This window comes from Aulonocara stuartgranti (assembly GCF_965226115.1).
Source record: "Aulonocara stuartgranti genome assembly, chromosome: 4".
NCBI classification, from domain to species: Eukaryota; Metazoa; Chordata; class Actinopteri; order Cichliformes; family Cichlidae; genus Aulonocara; species Aulonocara stuartgranti.
Genome location: NC_138942.1, coordinates 36,505,764 through 36,523,844, shown reverse-complemented (window position 1 = coordinate 36,523,844; position 18,081 = coordinate 36,505,764). Strand labels below are relative to the sequence as shown.

Here is an 18,081-nt window from a genome sequence, read left to right as displayed (position 1 = left end):
CATCCTTCCACTGAGACTGTTTCTGATGAGGCTTCACTGAGCAGTAGATGGATCCCTCAGCTCATCTAATCGTCCTATTTCTAACACATGACTGTCAGAAACTGTTAATCTGCTGCAGCTCTTTAACTCCTCCACTTCTTTTTTGTAATCTCTTAGTTTCCTCATCTTTTAAGGTGGCACTGCACACCAGATCCAAAGTCAACATGCTGTTATATGATGGAGTTGAACCTGTAATGGAGTTTGATTTAAACCAATCAGCAATTAAGTGAATGATGATGAGCAAAGATGGTGGAGGTGGTGGATGAAGACCCGGACAGCTGTGGTTGGCTCCTCGTATAGAGCAGAGTGAGGTTGTGTTTGCACATTATTATAAAACCATGTTCACCATATATTTTAGCTGCAGACAATAACATGATTTCTTTGCTGTGGTGATTTTATTCCACTTTGGTAAAATGGAAAACCATCATTTCTTGCTGTAATTCACACATTATTCCAAGAGCCTCAACACGAGCCTTGTAGTCCGACCATATATAGACAAATCAATAGTTGTGTTTGTAACAGCTCACGAACATGAATCGTTCCACATTACTTTGAAATCATTGTAAACTAAACTGGAATAAATGAGTGTTTATATATAGTTTTGTCTCAGCTGTTCATACACAGTGTTTCAGTTCTTATCAGAGTCCCACCGTCTCACTGTGGTGAACCTTTAGCTCTGTTGGAAGCGTGTTGTTAGACCAGGTTTCCCTCATTTAAAAATAATCTCTCATTAGAAATGGACATGATGTCTAAGACATAGAAATGCTTATTATGGGTTCACTTGATGTCACTGAAAAGATGCACATGGGTAACGTGCAGGCCATCCAGCTCCGAGGTTTATCTCCTCACCTCGAGTCTGCGACACTCTCTCCGTGTCCTCTCAGATAAGGGCGCGCACATTTCTGCACGATCTTCTAAATTACAAAGAGCGATTCACAAAACAGAAGCTCACAAAACACTCATCACAAACCAAAAATGGCTCCACTGAGCGTCAAACTGTCACCAGAATTTACTGATAATCTAAAGACTCACAGAACTCATTGTGTCTCATTGTGTCTTAGTTTGAGACATAAGTGCATGATCATAATACTGTGTAGTTAGATGAGACAGAGCTGATGCTTGCTCTTAATTATCCTCTTCATGTTTCCCGAGCCTCAGCAGTGGAAGCTACCATGGATAGAAAGACTATGACTCATCTTAAATCTCAAATCTTTGTCTCCAAAGAGCTGCTGATGTGTCCGATATGATCCACAAGCTTAAACTAGGATTATAAGTGTGTGCAGTGATGTGTGTGAAACCTCTGAGGACTCACACGTGTGTGCTTCAGCCCACACACACATATGAAGCACTGCGACCTCACACAGAAGTGTTTTACACATCCAGCCTGAATCCTGATCATTTCTACAGTTTATTAAGTTCAGCTTCACCTGAACATCAGTGATGAAGCTGCTCTGACTCCATCACAGCTCACAGCTGTTGGAATGAGTCAAACAATGAAGAAGGTTCAGAAACAGCTGATGATTTTACAGAAACATGATGCAAACATGAAAATGGACACATGATTTTTTATTAACAGACACTGTTTATGTTTCACTGTGCATGACGTCATCAACACTGACACCAGGGGGCGCTCATCAGCAGCCTGAGGAACTGTGATAAGGGAGGGAGACGCAGTGTTGTGTGTACTGCAGTCGGACAGAAGGAAAAACTTCCTCCTGAAAACATTTTCATCCTTCCCAAAAGTGTTTGAGTCAAATGTTACAAATATATAAATACAATAAAACACAGGGTCTTACATAAAATTAGTGATGCAGTTGTGCACTGAGCACCTTTCCAATGTTCCTTCCTCAGATGAGTCCAGCTGCTGAACACATTAACATCTGTATGTAAATGTAGCCGAGAACCAACCTGAGCACTGCTGGGAAAATACAAAGGCAACCATCAAAGTGCTGTATTATCTTATTTATTCTGAATGTTGACTTAGATCCACACCACGATTTATGAAACTATAGAACTAAAATAACAACAATCGTCTGCTTCTTTAAAATTTCTTTCATTACATCAAACCAGTGAAAACTGAAAAAAACAAAGAGCTGTTAGCATGTTCAGACCAACTTTGAGACAGAGACTGTAAAGTTCTGCACTTTAAATCCTGCCTGTGTTCCTGCAAATGATTCACACTGAAAGTATCTTAGTTTAGTATTGAGTGAGCCACAAAGCAGCCTGATAGCTTTAAAACAGGAAAAGTAAATGAAATTGACAGTTTCAGTGTAGCTGGATCTATTATTGGGGGGTCATGACCCCCGTAACCCTGCCTGGTCCTGAGGTCAAATCCACCATCTTTGTTTCAGTGCTTCATGTTCTCCCGTGTTTGTGTGCGTCCTCTCCGGTACTCCGGCTTCCTCCCACAGTCCAAACACATGCAGTTAGTGGGGTCAGGTTAGCTGTGAGTGGTTGTGTCTCTGTGTTATTCCACCTTAATCAATGACTTCCTGTTAGCATGAAGTGCTTCTGTAGGACTGATGTCATTTTCATGGTTGGATCATTTAAATGAAGCTGGACTCAGATGCAGTAAATAAGCTGATTGATCATTAATGAATAAAGCTGGTCAAACACATCACGTGGACACATGTGATTGTGTGTTGTAGTATTGATCCCAATGCTGGTATCAGTCCTGGATCAATAACACTGGATGGATGCGTTCAGCATGGAGCCCCTGAGCTGTGTTACAGACAAACATGGAAACTGACAGGTCTGTGTCATTCACAGTCTGTAACACTTCTAAACAACAGAGGCTGACCCAAGTGCCTCAGAGCCAGGCACGCTCACATCACAGCTCTCTAAATAAGCCAGTTTCAAAATAAGAGCTGAAAGCTGTGTTTGCTTGTGTTAGCTTATTATTGTGGAGACTAACATTCAGTGATCATGTGTTCAGACTCATAATGATTACTCTCAGAAATCCTGATCTTTGTATTTACTGTGTGTTGGATCAATAACTGAGATTCATGGTATCACACAGCTGTGCTGCTGCTGCTGATGTCAGCACATCTGGAACAATACGAGGTATCTGCTACCAGACTGAGCAGGACGTGAGACCTGTGGACTGTTTAAAGCTGTCCCTCCACAGCTCACTCAGACCTGATCCACACCTCAGTGATATTCTCTGACTTCCTCACACTCAAAAAAATCAACTAGGGCATGTGTTTGATTAACAAAGTAGTAATATGTTTACATCACATGAAGAAATCATTTTTATGCTCATTAAATGATTCATTCTTTTTTGTTGAATATAAATCAAAGAAAACTTTGATGAGTTAAATTCGTTCATGGCAATCCAATGAGAATGAGGTCCATCAAACCAACGGCTCTGATAGCGTCATGTATTGCGCATGCTCCACGCCCACCGGATGCGGAAAGGTCCGTTGAGAAGTTAACGAGCGCACGTGGAGTTACTTTTTGGCATACCTGATAGTGAGGTAAGTAATATTTCTTGATATATTTATTTAGGTTAGTGGAGTGAGAGATAAATACTATTACCGTATTTTCACGACCATAAGGCGCACTTAAAAGCCTTAGATTTTCTTCAAAAAGTGCGGCGCGCCCTATAGTGCAGTGCGCCCTGTGTGTTGTAAGGAGGACGTAGTAGAGAACACCATGAGAACGTTAAAGGGTGAAGTGTGGGCGTTGATCGTATATACCGGGACAATCGCACATACCTGTATAAAAGAACAGGTATGTGCATTATGTAGAACATCGTTGTTTTAACAACCCTGAAAATGGCAAAGAGACACGCTTACGAAGCACAGTTTAAACTGAAGGCCATCAGCTACGCGGAGGAACATGGAAATCGAGCAGCGGCGAGAGAATTTAAGATTAACGAATCGATGGTTAAAATGGAGGAAGCTAGAAAACAAGCTCCGGCAGGTCAAGAAAACGCAGCTGAGTTTCCGCGACATAAGGCGATCATCAAGCAAAGAGCGAGCTGGAGAAGCGTTTCGACTTCACCATTCGGCTAAAAGCAGTTTCACTAGCTGAAGAGATGAACATTGAACATTTCCAAGGAGGTCCGTCTTGGTAGCGCAGCAACTTCCAGCGGATTATAAGGAAAAGCTGGCCATCTTCCGCTCCTACTGCAGCAAACACATCGGCGACAAAAACATCCAGCCCAGCCACATCACAAACATGGACGAGGTCCCGCTCACTTTTGACATCCCGGTGAGTCACACTGTGGAGAAGAAGGGGACCAGCACGGTAGCGATACGCACAACGGGGTATGAAAAGTCTTCTTTTACTGTTGTGCTTGGCTGCCATGCTAATGGACAGAAACTGCCGCCTATGGTGATTTTTAAGAGAAAGACTTTGCCTAAAGAGAAATTTCCAGCAGGAATCATCATTAAGGCAAATGAAAAGGGCTGGATGGATGAGGAAATGATGAAAGAGTGGCTGAGGGAGGTGTATGTAAGGAGACCAGGTGGTTTTTTTCCACGCAGTTTCACTAAGAGTGGAAGGCAGCGCCGGGCGAGTTACGCCACAATTTGCCAATGGATTGTAGATGCTTGGGCTAACATGTCTGCTGGCACTGTTGTTCGAGCTTTCGCAAAAGCCGGCATCATTTCCGAGGAGCCGCACGGCACGGAAAGTGACTCTGACGGTGAAGAAAGTGAACCTGGCATGTTTGATGGAGATTTAGCGCAGCTGTTCAATTCAGACACAGAGGATGAGGACTTCCATGGGTTTGATTGATGATAAAAATGTGAGTACCAAACTCAGTTTTGCTCCTGCTTTATTTTTAAATACGCACACTTGTATGCTTGTGTGTTGTTGATGATGACGATTACCAGCAATAGAAATGTGAGTAAGGTACCGAACTCAGGTTTGCTCCCGCTTTATTTTTAAATACGCATACGGTACTTGTATGCGCCCTATGATCCAGTGCGCTTTATGTGTGTGTTAAATACAGTAATGGCACACATAACTGAGACTGCGCCTTTTAGCACAGTGCGCCTTATGGTCGTGAAAATACGGTAGTTAAAATTTTTACCTGTGTAGTGTGGAGATTTAGAGGAGTTTTATATATAGCAGGGAGGTTGTAGACCCAAGCATTTTTCAAATGTAAGTCGGTGAATTTAATGTTTTTTTAAAAACTTAACCGGAGTCGCTAATTGTTGCAACAGAGCAAAAACTGATGAGGATATTTTGGTAAGTTCGTTTTTGTTTTTGTTTCTGTCGACTTTGAATGAGGTTTGTTTCATGGTTATCTGCGTTGGTAGGACTGTTTTTCTTCTCTGGAGTTAGCTAACTTTGAAGAGCGGGAAAGCCGCGTAGAGCCGTAACGTCTTCGCATATAGCTCCGTGAATGACAGGTTACTTTCTGCTTAACCGGAGTTGGTGATTGTTGGTAGTAGTGGTAAGACTGACCGACATGGTTTTGGTGATTTTATGAGTGTTTTATGATGCTCTATCTAAAATTCCTGTTTTTGTCAGTGGAGTTTAGTCGCGGGCAACCGCATTAACTGGATTGATGAAAGGTTTAATTCAACTAAACCAGCGTTTAGGGGAGTTAATAACAAGGAGTAAGATAAAATCTGTCACAATAATTGCATGTGCATTTTCTTTTTTTGTAATATATTCACTTAGTTTTCGAATTCAGAATGATTTAGGTGGATAATTGTTCGGGTTATAGTTTCTCTGGTGCTCTGCATTAGGCTGACTAACGGTGCGTTCACACCGAACGCGATAGACGCCCCTAGCTGATCGCGTGCACATTTGCACCTCGAAGCGCGTCCAGCATGAACTGGTCGAGCTTTATATGCAATTTTCACGCGTATGAAGAAGAGATCTGGGAGGAAGTAGTGCCAGACGGTATGTTATTAAAATGGCAGCTGTCAATCTAGCGTTTGAAGAAAGAGTCTCCCTTCTCTATTTGCTGTGGAGAGCAGAGCAGTGCCTAAAGGACGTCCTCACCGTACCTGGGTCCATCAGGTCTTCCACAAGCGTGAGCAGTTTGGTGAGTTTCACCACTTGCTCCAGAAGCTCCGTCTGGATGACGGCCGCTTTCAGCTGTACCACCTTCTGTCCCTTGCCGAGTTTGAGGAGCTGCTGTCCCGCAGATTTTACCAGCTGGAGCGGTAGACGTGATAAGCGCGAATGCACAAAATGCACCACACAAACTGCAGCGCGTATTTTACTTCGCGCTTCAAAGGCGTCAGTCGTGTGAAGTAGGCAGAAAAGCGTTTTCTCAATGCAAATCTGCTTCCGAAGTTTAGCTGGACCCCCAGTCGCGCTTCATCGTGCTCCTCCATTGACTTTACATGTAAACCTGAAGCTCTGGTCGCGTCTATCGCGTTCGGTGTGTACGCACCGTAACAGTCTTCACATTTCACAGTATGTAGATATTAACACAAATTTGTCAGAGTAATAACTTTGTTTTAATTAATTTCTCTCCCCAGAAATACATCACAAAATAAAGCCACATTCCCATGCTCTGAGATTCTTATGCACCTCCTCAACAATACATGGTAAGTTCATGTTTGCCTTATTATTATTATTATTATTATGTTATTTATTTTTTTTGGATGATGCAGAAGTTTAATCTCCTTGACGTTTTCTAATGCATATTTCATTTTTTATCAGTGACGTGTATGTGGCAGTGCAAGCATTGTGTTACCAGAGAGAGCAGCAGGTACAAATTACTTCAACATTATAAACTACATCATCATTACGGAATAGGTCAACATTATCTGTGCATATATGTTAATTGTCCGTGCACATTTAAGACTTGGAGTGGACTGAACACTCATGTCTATAAAGCTCATTCATCTCAGTTTACACAGACAGCTTCAAGTTCAGTAACTTTTAAATGTGAGTTATGTGACTGCAGTGACGTCTTCTCTGAGAGAGATTTTTTTGTCCATATTGGAACACATCTGCGAAGTAACGAGACAGTTAGTTGTGTGTTTCTTGGGTGCCCTTTCAAGACAAATATTTACAATACATTTTATACACACAAGAGGAAGCATCATCCACACACACTTAAAGATTTTAAAGACAGGGTAGTTACACGTGTGGACCCAGTTCAAGTGATAGAGTCCTCTGATAACGTAAGGGCTAGCTGTTCTGAAGATGTATCCTATGGTGAATTTGAAAGTGAGTCAGTGACAGAATGTGATAATAGTGCTGTTGAAAATCAGCCCGAACTAATTGAACGGAAATTAGCAGTAATATTGTTGAAATTGGAACACATATTTCATGTTCCAGCAAAAGGATTAGATGAGTTCTTAGAGGAGTTAGTTTTTCTGTTGAGTTCAGCTAGTGTACCTCTGACAAAGCGTACAATTAGAGAAATTTTTAAGAGCCTTAACCTCCATATTAGTCAGGCTGTTATTGAAGAGCTTGCAAATTCTGTATGTGTTTCTAACCCTGTGGCTAAAATATTGGGAAAGTGTGGCCCTCTTGCCACTCCTTATAAAAGAAAACTATACTACATACAAAATTTTAGGGTTGTAGAGCCTGTTGAGTATTTTTTATCGATAGACCAAAGGAAGTCATTTCAGTACAAACGCTATATAAGAACCAGTCTATTTACCATGTGGCCTTTTGGACTCTTCCAAACTAAGTATTCCTTTTTCAAACTGCTGCCTAAAAGCTAAATATTGTCATTATGGATTCCCTTTTTTCTTAGGATGACACAATACATACAAGACGAGCATGCATCCTGAAGTCCTTGTGTGTCTACCTGAATGAAGACCATGAGAAACTTGTGAAGGAATATACGGTCAGTTATATTCACAAGTTGTTCTGTGTTATGTAATTTGCTCCAGGAGTTATGGGTAATTTCAATATATGAAATGGTAAAATGTGACACCACGTGTGAATAAAAGATATTGCAATTGGTCCTTGTTTTGTTTCATGTCAAATTTCTGAGGTGTGAAACCAGAGACATAGAATTTAGTAAATATATCAGCATATTCACGCTGATTGCTGAATTCCTTTATTTTTTTCATATCTAGACTCAAACAAATGTATTATTGTATTTTACGTCACAGAACACTGAGGCCAACACTGAAGCCATGGAACAAACTGTGATGGGAGTGTATGTCATACATCAGGAGGGTGCGGAGCCTGGAGATGACCCAGGGAACATCGGTGTCCTGATTGAAGGCGTGGAGGTTCTCACTGGTTTGAGGAGCATTGCAATTGCTTGTGCTCTGTTATTTGGACTGATATACTGTCTGAACCTAAGCTACCCACCGGAGCTCAAATGCACTTTTGAAGTCTTGCAAAAGATTATCATGAAGCTGGATGGACAGAGGTTGTCATCCAAGGCACAGTTTCTAAAAAACAAGCTAATGGGGTGAATGAGCTTGAAACAGACTCAGGCAAGCCAGATATTTTTTTTCAAGGTTTTTGCAATGCAAATATGTGTTTACTGTTTTAAAGTTTAAAATTGTAAGTTATAAAATGTTCATATAAACTATGTGGTTTGCTCTGTGGCTATTATACAAAGATTGTTTGTTCATAACTTAAAGTCTTATACAGTTTAAGTGTAAACACTGATTTTTGCCAGATGGCAATTGTTACAAAGGCAAATGCACACTGGTTTTCACAAATTGTTTGAGTGGAGCAGTTATGCTCAAAATTGAATGTTTTCTCCACACGTTAAATAGCATAAAGTCACTATTAATGGATACAGCCTGATTAAATGGAGGACTAATGTATGCAAGCAACATAGTAATGTTGAATGTTATGTCTGAGCTTTAAATTGTGTTAAAATTCATATTGTTGTTTGCAATGCATATTTTACTACATTTTACGAAAGTTGCTTTGGGGATAATATTTTTTGTCTGCAAACTATTCAACAGACTTATTTCATTTTTATTATTAGGGTTAGGGTTATTTTATTGTATTTTTTCTTTCAGTCAGCATGTCTTGATCTGGAAGTTCTGTGGTCTTAGTATGAGATGGTTAAAGGGGAGTGTTAGATTTGTATTGTTGATTGTCATTTATGCTTAGAAATATTTACTTATATATGCTTAGAGTTTTGTAATTAGTTGTAGATTGGTAGAGGTTTTGATCCTTGATAGTCTGCAAACTTTGTGTGTATTAGACAGCACTTTGGGAGCATGAGAGGTCATACCGTGTCTTATTGTTTTATGGTAGGATTAACGTAGTTGCGTCTGTTCTAGTCTAAGTGCTCTTTGTTTAGATGAACTGCAGGACTTCCTCACCGTGTTATCTAGGATGAACCATCTAGGGTGAGGGGGAGGCTACCCTCTTCCTGACCAAGGATGGTTGACCCTTTGATCAGCAGTACACACACACACACACACACACACACACACAGGCAAGGTACTCTTTGTTTGTATGTAGACGTCGTATGTTAATGAACCTATGCATATTCATGTAACCTCAATAAAAGGACAGTGTATGGGAGGACGGACGAGAGCTACTGGGGTCAAGCGAAGGAACGGCGTTTGTCTGGTTCTCTCCCGTGCACGAGTACCATGAAGAACTTTGCCTATTTGTGTCTTGCTTAGCAGTGTAATTATATTGTCTTCAACGTTCCAGCGGATGGGTTCAAGCTACAAACCTAACATTAATTGGTCCTTCGATGCCGGCTCCCTGGGATCGCATTCACCGAGGGGGGGGGAGGCACGCTGAAAGACTGACGTCAGCCAGGAAGTTCCTGTGGATTCGCTGTCTGTCTTTCTCCTCGATGAATGGCGATCGGCGGGATTCAGGCTGATATTACACGCTAAGCAACGCCAAGTAAGTTTAAAGAGGCCGACTCTATAACCGTGTCGTTGTGCAGTCTCCGCCATTTTGTGAGGCGTTGAGAAGTTCGCTGCTTTGTGGAGCGATAACTGGGTTAGTGTCCCGAAAAAGAAGTTTTGGTTAAATCGCCCAAGGGTCCCAAGCGTCCGGTGAGTGTCCGGTTTTGAAATCGCCCTGGGTGTGTGTCCCGAGCGTCCCTTCATTGGGTTTTGTCGCGCGAGTGGGTGAGCGTCCCACAACTGGGTCAGGGTCCCGAGCGGTCCGGTGTGAGTCCGGAGTAGGCCTATTTTGTGTTGTTGTCATTGTTGTCGTCGTCGTTTTTGTTGTTGTTGTGTGAGTGTGTGCGGAGCAGAACATGTGGTCTGTGACACCGACTGTTGTTGTTATCATGGGTTTCTAAGCAACCAAGAGTGAGTTGGAGGGAGACAGACGTTTGTGCTGGACTTTGCTCCTGGCAGCTGACACAAAATGTTTATTCTTTAGCTTGCCCTGATCGACAACAGCCTGTGTGCCAGACCATAGACATAATTGAGGTGGATAGTTGTTAAAAGTAATCTACATTAAGCTTGTGGTTGCTTAAATTCAGTACAATGACATGTGAGGTGAAGTGATATAGGTAAATATTTAAACTCATGAAGTGCATAGAGGCACTTGACCTGTGTGAAAGACTGTCGTCTTGTTATGAGCCATTGTTGAGATATAGAGCACATCTGTGAAAACAACTAATATGCTCAACCCTGTATGAAACATCTAAAAATACATGATGGAGAAGCTGTGTTGAATATGTAAGTGTAAGACTTTGCCACTGTGGGCAGAGCATGCAACTACTGTGTGATGTCGCGTTGCAGTTTTGTTTTTGTTTTTTGAGCTGATGAGCAAGCTACACATTATCAGATCAAGAGCTGTCTGAGAACTACTCAAAGAGAGGGAAACAGAGAGTGTGCAGCGTTTCCATGAGCAGTTTTTCTGCACCTTGACTCGTGTGTGTGTGTAGCATCAGCATCATGTTTTTGTTTATTTGTTTTGTTGGATTAAAAATAATTAAATAAACTGGTGATCATATTTACGGATCACCATGGCACATATCTCCAGCCATATGATTTATTTATGCAGATGAAAAAGTGAGTGTGAATGTGTCTGACATCACAGTGTTTTTGTGCGCTGTGTAAAAGTAATTGCCTTTGATTGTGAGTGAGAGCGGTGATTCTGCAGGTCACCAGCTATTGTAACGAAAAAAAAAAAAAGAGTGAAAAAGAGACAAATTACTACATTGTAGACGAAGAGAAATAATCATAGGAAAAAGGTTTTGTGTTGATCAGCCGAAAAACAACTACAATGTCATTTTCTGCTTTTAAGAAAGGATTGTTCACACAAACACACAGAGAGAGAGAGAGAGAGATGTGTGTTGATTAAGCAGTGATGATAATAATGAACATGTTTTAGTTTGTCACTTTCAGGTGAAAAGCAGACCTGTATCAATTTTCCACATGCAACAGTCGGAAGAAAGTTATAGTTTAACATCATTGGAAACATGCAGGCCAAGTTTCTGGCTGACTTATTTACAGTGCCATGTGTTTCTCAACCTCACAAGCGAGCTCACTCCTCCCTGAAGATAAGGAATGCAGCTCCAAAGCAATAACATGATAAAGAGACAGCAGCAAGTCCTGAGCACAAAAAGTCCCAGCAAAGCAGCAGCAATGTGGATAAACAGCAGCAGAAGAAGAAAGCAAACCCATCTTCCTGTCTGATTGGTTGAATTTCACGGAGGGGCGAGCAAGATGGCAGCGTGAAGAGGAGTTTTTGTTTGAGTTCTCAGCACGAGACACTTATTTGACGTCTTTCTGGCCTTCGGGACTTTTTTGGAGATCAGCGCGCTAAACTTGCTGGATCTGAGGCCAGGGTCTGCGGCGGCAGCATGTTGAAATGCTCAAAAAGGACTGAGTGACTCGGGCAAGCCACATGCGGCTAGCGACATGAAAGAAATGGACCCTTCATGATGCGTTCAACGTGCCAGCGCTGTGGTGGGAAAGGCTCCATCATAAACACGCCCTGCGCCCTGCGCCGAGGTTCAGGCCAAGAAGAAGAAGACGATGACTTCCAAGCCCAAGAAGGTCGGCCTCAGCGTGGGCGAGCTGATTGTGAAAGCCGTGGTCGCTTCCAAGGAGCGCAACGGCCTGTCTGTGGCCGCTCTCAAGAAGGCTCTGGCTGCCGGAGGCTACGATGTGGACAAGAACAAGGCCCGTGTCAAGACCGCCATCAAGAGCCTGGTGGCGAAGGGCACTCTGGTGCAGACCAAGGGCACCAGGACCTCCGGATCCTTCAAGATGAACAAGGCTACTGAGAGCAAAGCCAAGAAGCCCGCCGCGGCCAAAGCCAAGAAACCGGCAGCAGCTGCTAAGAAGTCGCCCAAGAAGGCAGCAGCAGCACTTCAGCTACTAGACAGGACAAAGCTGAAGGAGAACTGCCGGGACTGTTGAAGAGGGAGAGGACAAAAGAGTGAGAGGACAACAGAGTGAGAAGACTAGGTGAGAACACATAGGAATTATTTAATGTGGGAAATCAAAATTTGGGTTAGCAAACCTGGGGAAAAGAAAACTGACTGCTTAAGTTGGAAAATTGAGACGGAGTCTGAAACATTGCGAAAATAGAAACATATACAAAATCACACACACACAAGCAGAACATGCATTAACCCTACTAACAATTCCAAACACAAAATGACTCATGAAGACTCATAGCACATTAGTTAAGAAATGATCAAATAGCAGAGAAGTGTGTAGGAAAGGCAGAGAACATGCTCTGCTGGAGATGCAGCTCCACAGACATGCATTAGACCTGCCTAATAACACAAACCCATGCAATGAAAATTAGCTTGTTATCTTTCATCAGTGTTACAATAGTGTCGATTTAGCAGACACTTGTTATTAAATACTGAATTTATCCAATGCAAAAAATTGACTCTACAAGTTGCAGGACAACAATTTAACTTTTGTGGGAAAAAAAAAAAAAAGATCCTGGTTTGACCAACCAGTGATCAGACAATAAATTTAGTTGTTAAAATGGTAAATTGGGAGAAGCTTCCTGCTTGATTGAGGCAGCACATGTAATTTACTGTATGAGGGAAATTGTCTTTTGTGATACTATTTTGAACATGCTTTTCTGTCGTCCTGTCAACTTAGTGGGTTAATAGCTGATATGCAAATTAGTTGATCGGTTTTAGATTAATGAAAGGTGACTGAATTCTAGTATGAGTGAATGAGATGTGTTGGAGTTGTTGTGTGTTGAGTGGAGACTCTAAAACACTGAGTTTCCTGTTTTGATGTGCGAGTGAATCCTGTATTTAGATACACAACTCTGAATACATCAGAACAAACGTCTTTTGTGAAGTGCATGACAGCATGTCACATGTTTTATGATGAAGGGAAAAAGGAAAAATTGAATAAAATAGATCTGTGGCTTAAATGAGTGAAGAGCACAGACCGGGTGATTAAACTCATAGCTAATATGACATTAGGGTTATGTTGTGTGTTGTGCAGTTGATGGTTGGTTTGGAGTGAATCTAGCTGATGATTCTTCTCCTGTTGTGAAGTTGATGAGGAGTTTGTGTCATGACTTAACAAGGCCTTTTTATTTTGATACTTTCACAGTGCACTGAAAGTTTGGTTTGATAATCTCTGTTATTTTTCATTTTTATTTTTTGAACAGGCACTGATTTTGTTTGTCTATTTCTTTTCTTTAAGCAGATCTGCACGTCGGGAATTAAAAGTGCTATACGACCGGTCGAGAAAGCTGTTACAAGTGAGTTTTCTCCACGTTGAAATGGGCTCAGGAGAAAGCTACTTATTGGGACAATATTAAATGAGAGTCCCTGTCCTAAAAAGGATTCAGCGATGTAATCCTATCTAAACTTCTTTTTCTTTTTGAAATGACGTCATTTTGCTGAGAGTGGAAACTAAATGCGACGATAGGTTCCACTATCAGCAAAGAAAGAAAGAATGAATGTATGAATGAGTGAGTGAAAGGAAAACAAACTGACTGACTGGTAAAAGCTGACAAAAGCTGACAAGACTTTACTGATGTAACACGACTGTGTGAAGTTGACCCCCGCCTGGCAGGGGTGCAGATGAGTCTGTGTGTGCTTCCCTTTACAGAAGCAGAAAGATGACAGCAACACTCGAGGTTGCGTGATGATTTAACATTTTAAATGCCATTTTCTGTGTCTGTGAATTTACTATGTGTGTGTTATTCACTACCTTGTGTTGCTTACAGAGGTAATGGTGACAAAGTATGCAATACGCCTGCGCAAGCGCTAATATTTGCATTTTCTTTTCTTACAGCATGCCAGTTCTTCATGTGAATTGATGATGCGATTTATACCAGGACAACTGGTTGATGTTTTTTCCTACTACAGGATTTCTGGGTTTATGTGTGAGGAAAACTGTGTTTACAGGTTGTGAGTGGTGATGCTGTTGCATTGTGTTGATGGGAAAATGTGAAGGTTACTTTGATAATGTGAATAACCTGTGTGAAATTTCCTGTGTTGAGAACTGGTGTTACTTCTTTCCACAGCTAGGGTTGACTTTATGGTGTTTTTATGGCACCTCTGGAACCTGTTGACCTGTGTCTGACCTCTGTCTGACTACAGTCAATGTGTATTGCTAATGTTAGTTTCTTTGAGAATGCTGTGGAAGATTCAGCTGAAACGGACAAGTGACATGAGTGAAACAAATAAGAGATACAGTGTTTCTGGGATAGTTTGATATGGGCTCATTAGCTGGCCACTTTTGAGCCCATAGTAATATATAAGTGGAGTGACTTTGCTTAAGAGCAGTCACCGATTACATTAATGTTGCCTGAGTACATGGGATGATCCATGTCTGAGGCGACTTATGAAAATAATTGTAGTTTACTGATTTGAGAAAACCTGCACATGACACTTGTCTTGCTGATGTTGAATGCTTCTTGTCCTTATGATACAATTGTTTACAGGTATGGAGTTTGATTTTACTTCCAGATTTTGTTTTCCAGGCCATGATGGTGTGTATGCAGGCTCCTGGGAGAGCCAGGTGTTAAGCAAACTTAATATGCAAAGCACACTAACATTTTCATTGCAGGATTATAGGTCCAGGGTGGTGCTGCTCCAGGGGAGGAGATGCCCTGATGTTGCCTGGGATATGATCTAGCTAATCTTTTTCTTTAAGACTGGAATCCAGGTTTGGTGAGTTGACGCATGGGTGTGTCCTTGCGTCAAGAGGAGGGGTCCAAGGATTAACATTAAACAATGTTTTTTATTATTGTTGCAGTGATTTGTGTGATTAGCCGTTTTATTTACAAATATTAAACCTATGCAAGTGGTGCACCCATGTTCAGATGAGGCTTTGATGGCCTATAAGTGAAGTTCACTGAACTAAAGAATGTGGTTTGATGATTGTTGACATACTCTCCAAATAGTTTTTCTTCTTAGCAAGGAAATACAGGTGCAGCAGTAATCTCCTGAGAAATCTTCAGAGGCCCAGTGAGAAGCGTGAACTATTCCAGGCATAGCTGACAGCCAGGCAGTGGTTGAGGTCAAAGATCAAGCTGATTGGGGCCCATCATGAAATCAGACCTTGGAGCCACAGCAAGGACCATGAAACTGCCTGCAAAATAGAGGAGAGGATCGTCCACAAGATGGGAGAGAGGCTTCAGGAGGATCAGAGATCATCTTCAGCACAGCAGACATCACACAGAGAGCTGTGCTACTAAGCTTCCAGGAAATCAAGAGGAGACTTCCCACAGCAAGATTTTAAATAAAATGAAAGATTCAATATTGACGCTGAGGAAGACGACTAAGGTGTACGACGTGCTCTGCCTTAAACCTTCAGCAGCGTTGGAACATGAAAACTCGTGGGATGAGGGGAGCGTGCCAAGCTCCATCGACAGCGCAGAAGGAGTTCGAGGATGACATCATGATTCTGTGAAAGCACAGGAACCAGAAGCTATGGTGGTGATGACAGCAGTTTCCTATGAACATCACCTAATGCTGTGCCACTATACTGTGCATACGATGACACTCTGAAGGCTGCTGGGATCATAACAGCAGTAAGATGACGGAACCCAGCACCCTTTCCACAGAGAGCTTTTTCTGCAGAGCGTGGACAATTAAGGAGTCATATATATCCCCCTCACAAGACGAAGGTCTGAAGTCAGGTGATGGGGGCTGGTAAGAGGCCATAAAACTAGAGTGCTGAGAGGTCTGCAGCTTGGAAATAGCTGAGACCCATGTTGACGAACCACAAAACCAACTGGTATGTTTGAATGTCTATTCTACATACATTTGGACTCTGGTCCTATGGACAACGATGGAAACAACTGGAAGAGACATTCATGACGCCCTGCAGAGCTTAAACCACTCTGCAGAAAGACATGTGATGTGCACACCCGGAGGAAGCATCACCAAGTTGAGATGTTTTTCAAAATGTTACTTTTTTAGTTTCACTATTAAATTAACAATTTCTTTGGTTGCTCGTAAGATGCAGTTTGCCATGAGATGAGCTCAATGAATGGGGTAACTGCTAATACATTTATTAAACTGTGTACCTTTTCAGTAATTTAGGGTGATTTGACATATGCTGAGTATAAAAAGGTTTGCATTGAAACTGTCAGACATGACGTATTCATACCTGGGAACTTTTCAGGCATAAAGGTCAAAAAGGGGGGAAATGTTAGATTTGTATTGTTGATTGTCATTTATGCTTAGAAATATTTACTTATATATGCTTAGAGTTTTGTAATTAGTTGTAGATTGGTAGAGGTTTTGATCCTTGATAGTCTGCAAACTTTGTGTGTATTAGACAGCACTTTGGGAGCATGAGAGGTCATACCGTGTCTTATTGTTTTATGGTAGGATTAACGTAGTTGCGTCTGTTCTAGTCTAAGTGCTCTTTGTTTAGATGAACTGCAGGACTTCCTCACCGTGTTATCTAGGATGAACCATCTAGGGTGAGGGGGAGGCTACCCTCTTCCTGACCAAGGATGGTTGACCCTTTGATCAGCAGTACACACACACACACACACACACACACACACAGGCAAGGTACTCTTTGTTTGTATGTAGACGTCGTATGTTAATGAACCTATGCATATTCATGTAACCTCAATAAAAGGACAGTGTATGGGAGGACGGACGAGAGCTACTGGGGTCAAGCGAAGGAACGGCGTTTGTCTGGTTCTCTCCCGTGCACGAGTACCATGAAGAACTTTGCCTATTTGTGTCTTGCTTAGCAGTGTAATTATATTGTCTTCAACGTTCCAGCGGATGGGTTCAAGCTACAAACCTAACAGGGAGAAAGCTAGGCTGAACTGGGATCCTGCCAACTGTTTTAAGAATGTTCAAGCAAAATAAAAGAGATGGTTTTGCAAGTTATCATTTATGTATGTTTCATTAATTTAATTAAAAGTAATGTTTACATAAGCAATACAAACACTAACTGAAACATGATTGGTGTAAGTACTACAGACATAAATTACATTTGTTCATTCAACAAGATTAACATTGGTGTAACAAACAAATATTTTACTAGTTCATGTAACAAGACTGACTTTTGATGTGCCAAAGTGTTTAAACAATATAACATGAATTTAAATTAATTAGACTAACTTGGTACAAACATGTTAACTGAATAAAAATCAAATTAACTGAATGTTAATGTTTAAATTATGTTACACTTACAAACATATTTAGTGTTGAAACAACACAATCAAGATGGATTGATATAACATGATTTGTTTAGATGGAATATAGGTGGCAAGATGAAATTAAGTTCATCCAATGAATTATTTTTTTGAGTGCAGTAGAGACAGAAACCATTCAGATCTGGGACCATCAGCTGACTGATGATGTCACACAGACTGTGTTTTTCAGGAACAGTGATTCTGATGTGAGCCTGCTAGCTGACAGCAGACCTGATGAAAGCACATGTTCACATCTGTGAGGACAGACTGGACTCTTTGACTGCACCTTGGTTCTCCTCAGAGGTCTGTACAGGAGCATGTCCACCCCCACTGAAGATCTGAGTCACTGTGAAACATAGAAAGCTGCTTGTGTGGCCTCTGCCTCACATGTAGATACAGCTACAGGTTTCTCTGTCAGTCAGACTGAAACAGTGTCCTGATGCTGCATCATTCAGCTCTGTGCCCCAGTCAGCATCACTGGGAGCTACCAGTGTTTCTGCCCTTTTCCTGTAACACTACACTCAGCACAGGCTCAGCTGGTATCCAGTGTTGGAC

At 41.6% G+C, this 18,081-nt stretch overlaps 2 protein-coding genes across 2 annotated transcripts; both read left to right on the top strand.

The window, feature by feature from the left end:
* The first annotated feature begins 3,500 nt into the window (after window positions 1–3,500).
* On the top strand, window positions 3,501–8,431 carry LOC309705001 (uncharacterized protein). The gene is made up of 5 exons (XM_082530594.1): window positions 3,501–3,515; window positions 6,489–6,557; window positions 6,673–6,721; window positions 7,721–7,813; window positions 8,085–8,431. Exons 2-5 carry the CDS (start codon window positions 6,535–6,537, stop codon window positions 8,394–8,396), a joined length of 477 nt encoding a protein of 158 aa, XP_082386720.1. The 5' UTR covers window positions 3,501–3,515; window positions 6,489–6,534; the 3' UTR covers window positions 8,397–8,431.
* A 2,468-nt stretch (window positions 8,432–10,899) lies between these two features.
* Window positions 10,900–17,051, top strand: LOC309705006 (histone H1-like). The gene has a single exon (XM_082530600.1). The coding sequence runs from the start codon at window positions 11,904–11,906 to the stop codon at window positions 12,288–12,290; it is 387 nt and encodes a 128-aa protein (XP_082386726.1). The 5' UTR covers window positions 10,900–11,903; the 3' UTR covers window positions 12,291–17,051.
* The last annotated feature ends 1,030 nt before the right edge of the window (window positions 17,052–18,081 follow it).

Bases quoted from the DNA above. Each gene is read 5' to 3' on its own strand.
- LOC309705001 (XM_082530594.1), top strand. From the start codon at position 6,535: ATGCACCTCCTCAACAATACATG. The intron at 6,558-6,672 runs GTAAGTTCATGT...ATTTTTTATCAG, and splicing joins CACCTCCTCAACAATACATG to TGACGTGTATGTGGCAGTGC. The intron at 7,814-8,084 runs GTCAGTTATATT...TTTACGTCACAG, and splicing joins AACTTGTGAAGGAATATACG to AACACTGAGGCCAACACTGA.
- LOC309705006 (XM_082530600.1), top strand. From the start codon at position 11,904: ATGACTTCCAAGCCCAAGAAGGTCGGCCTCAGCGTGGGCGAGCTGATT.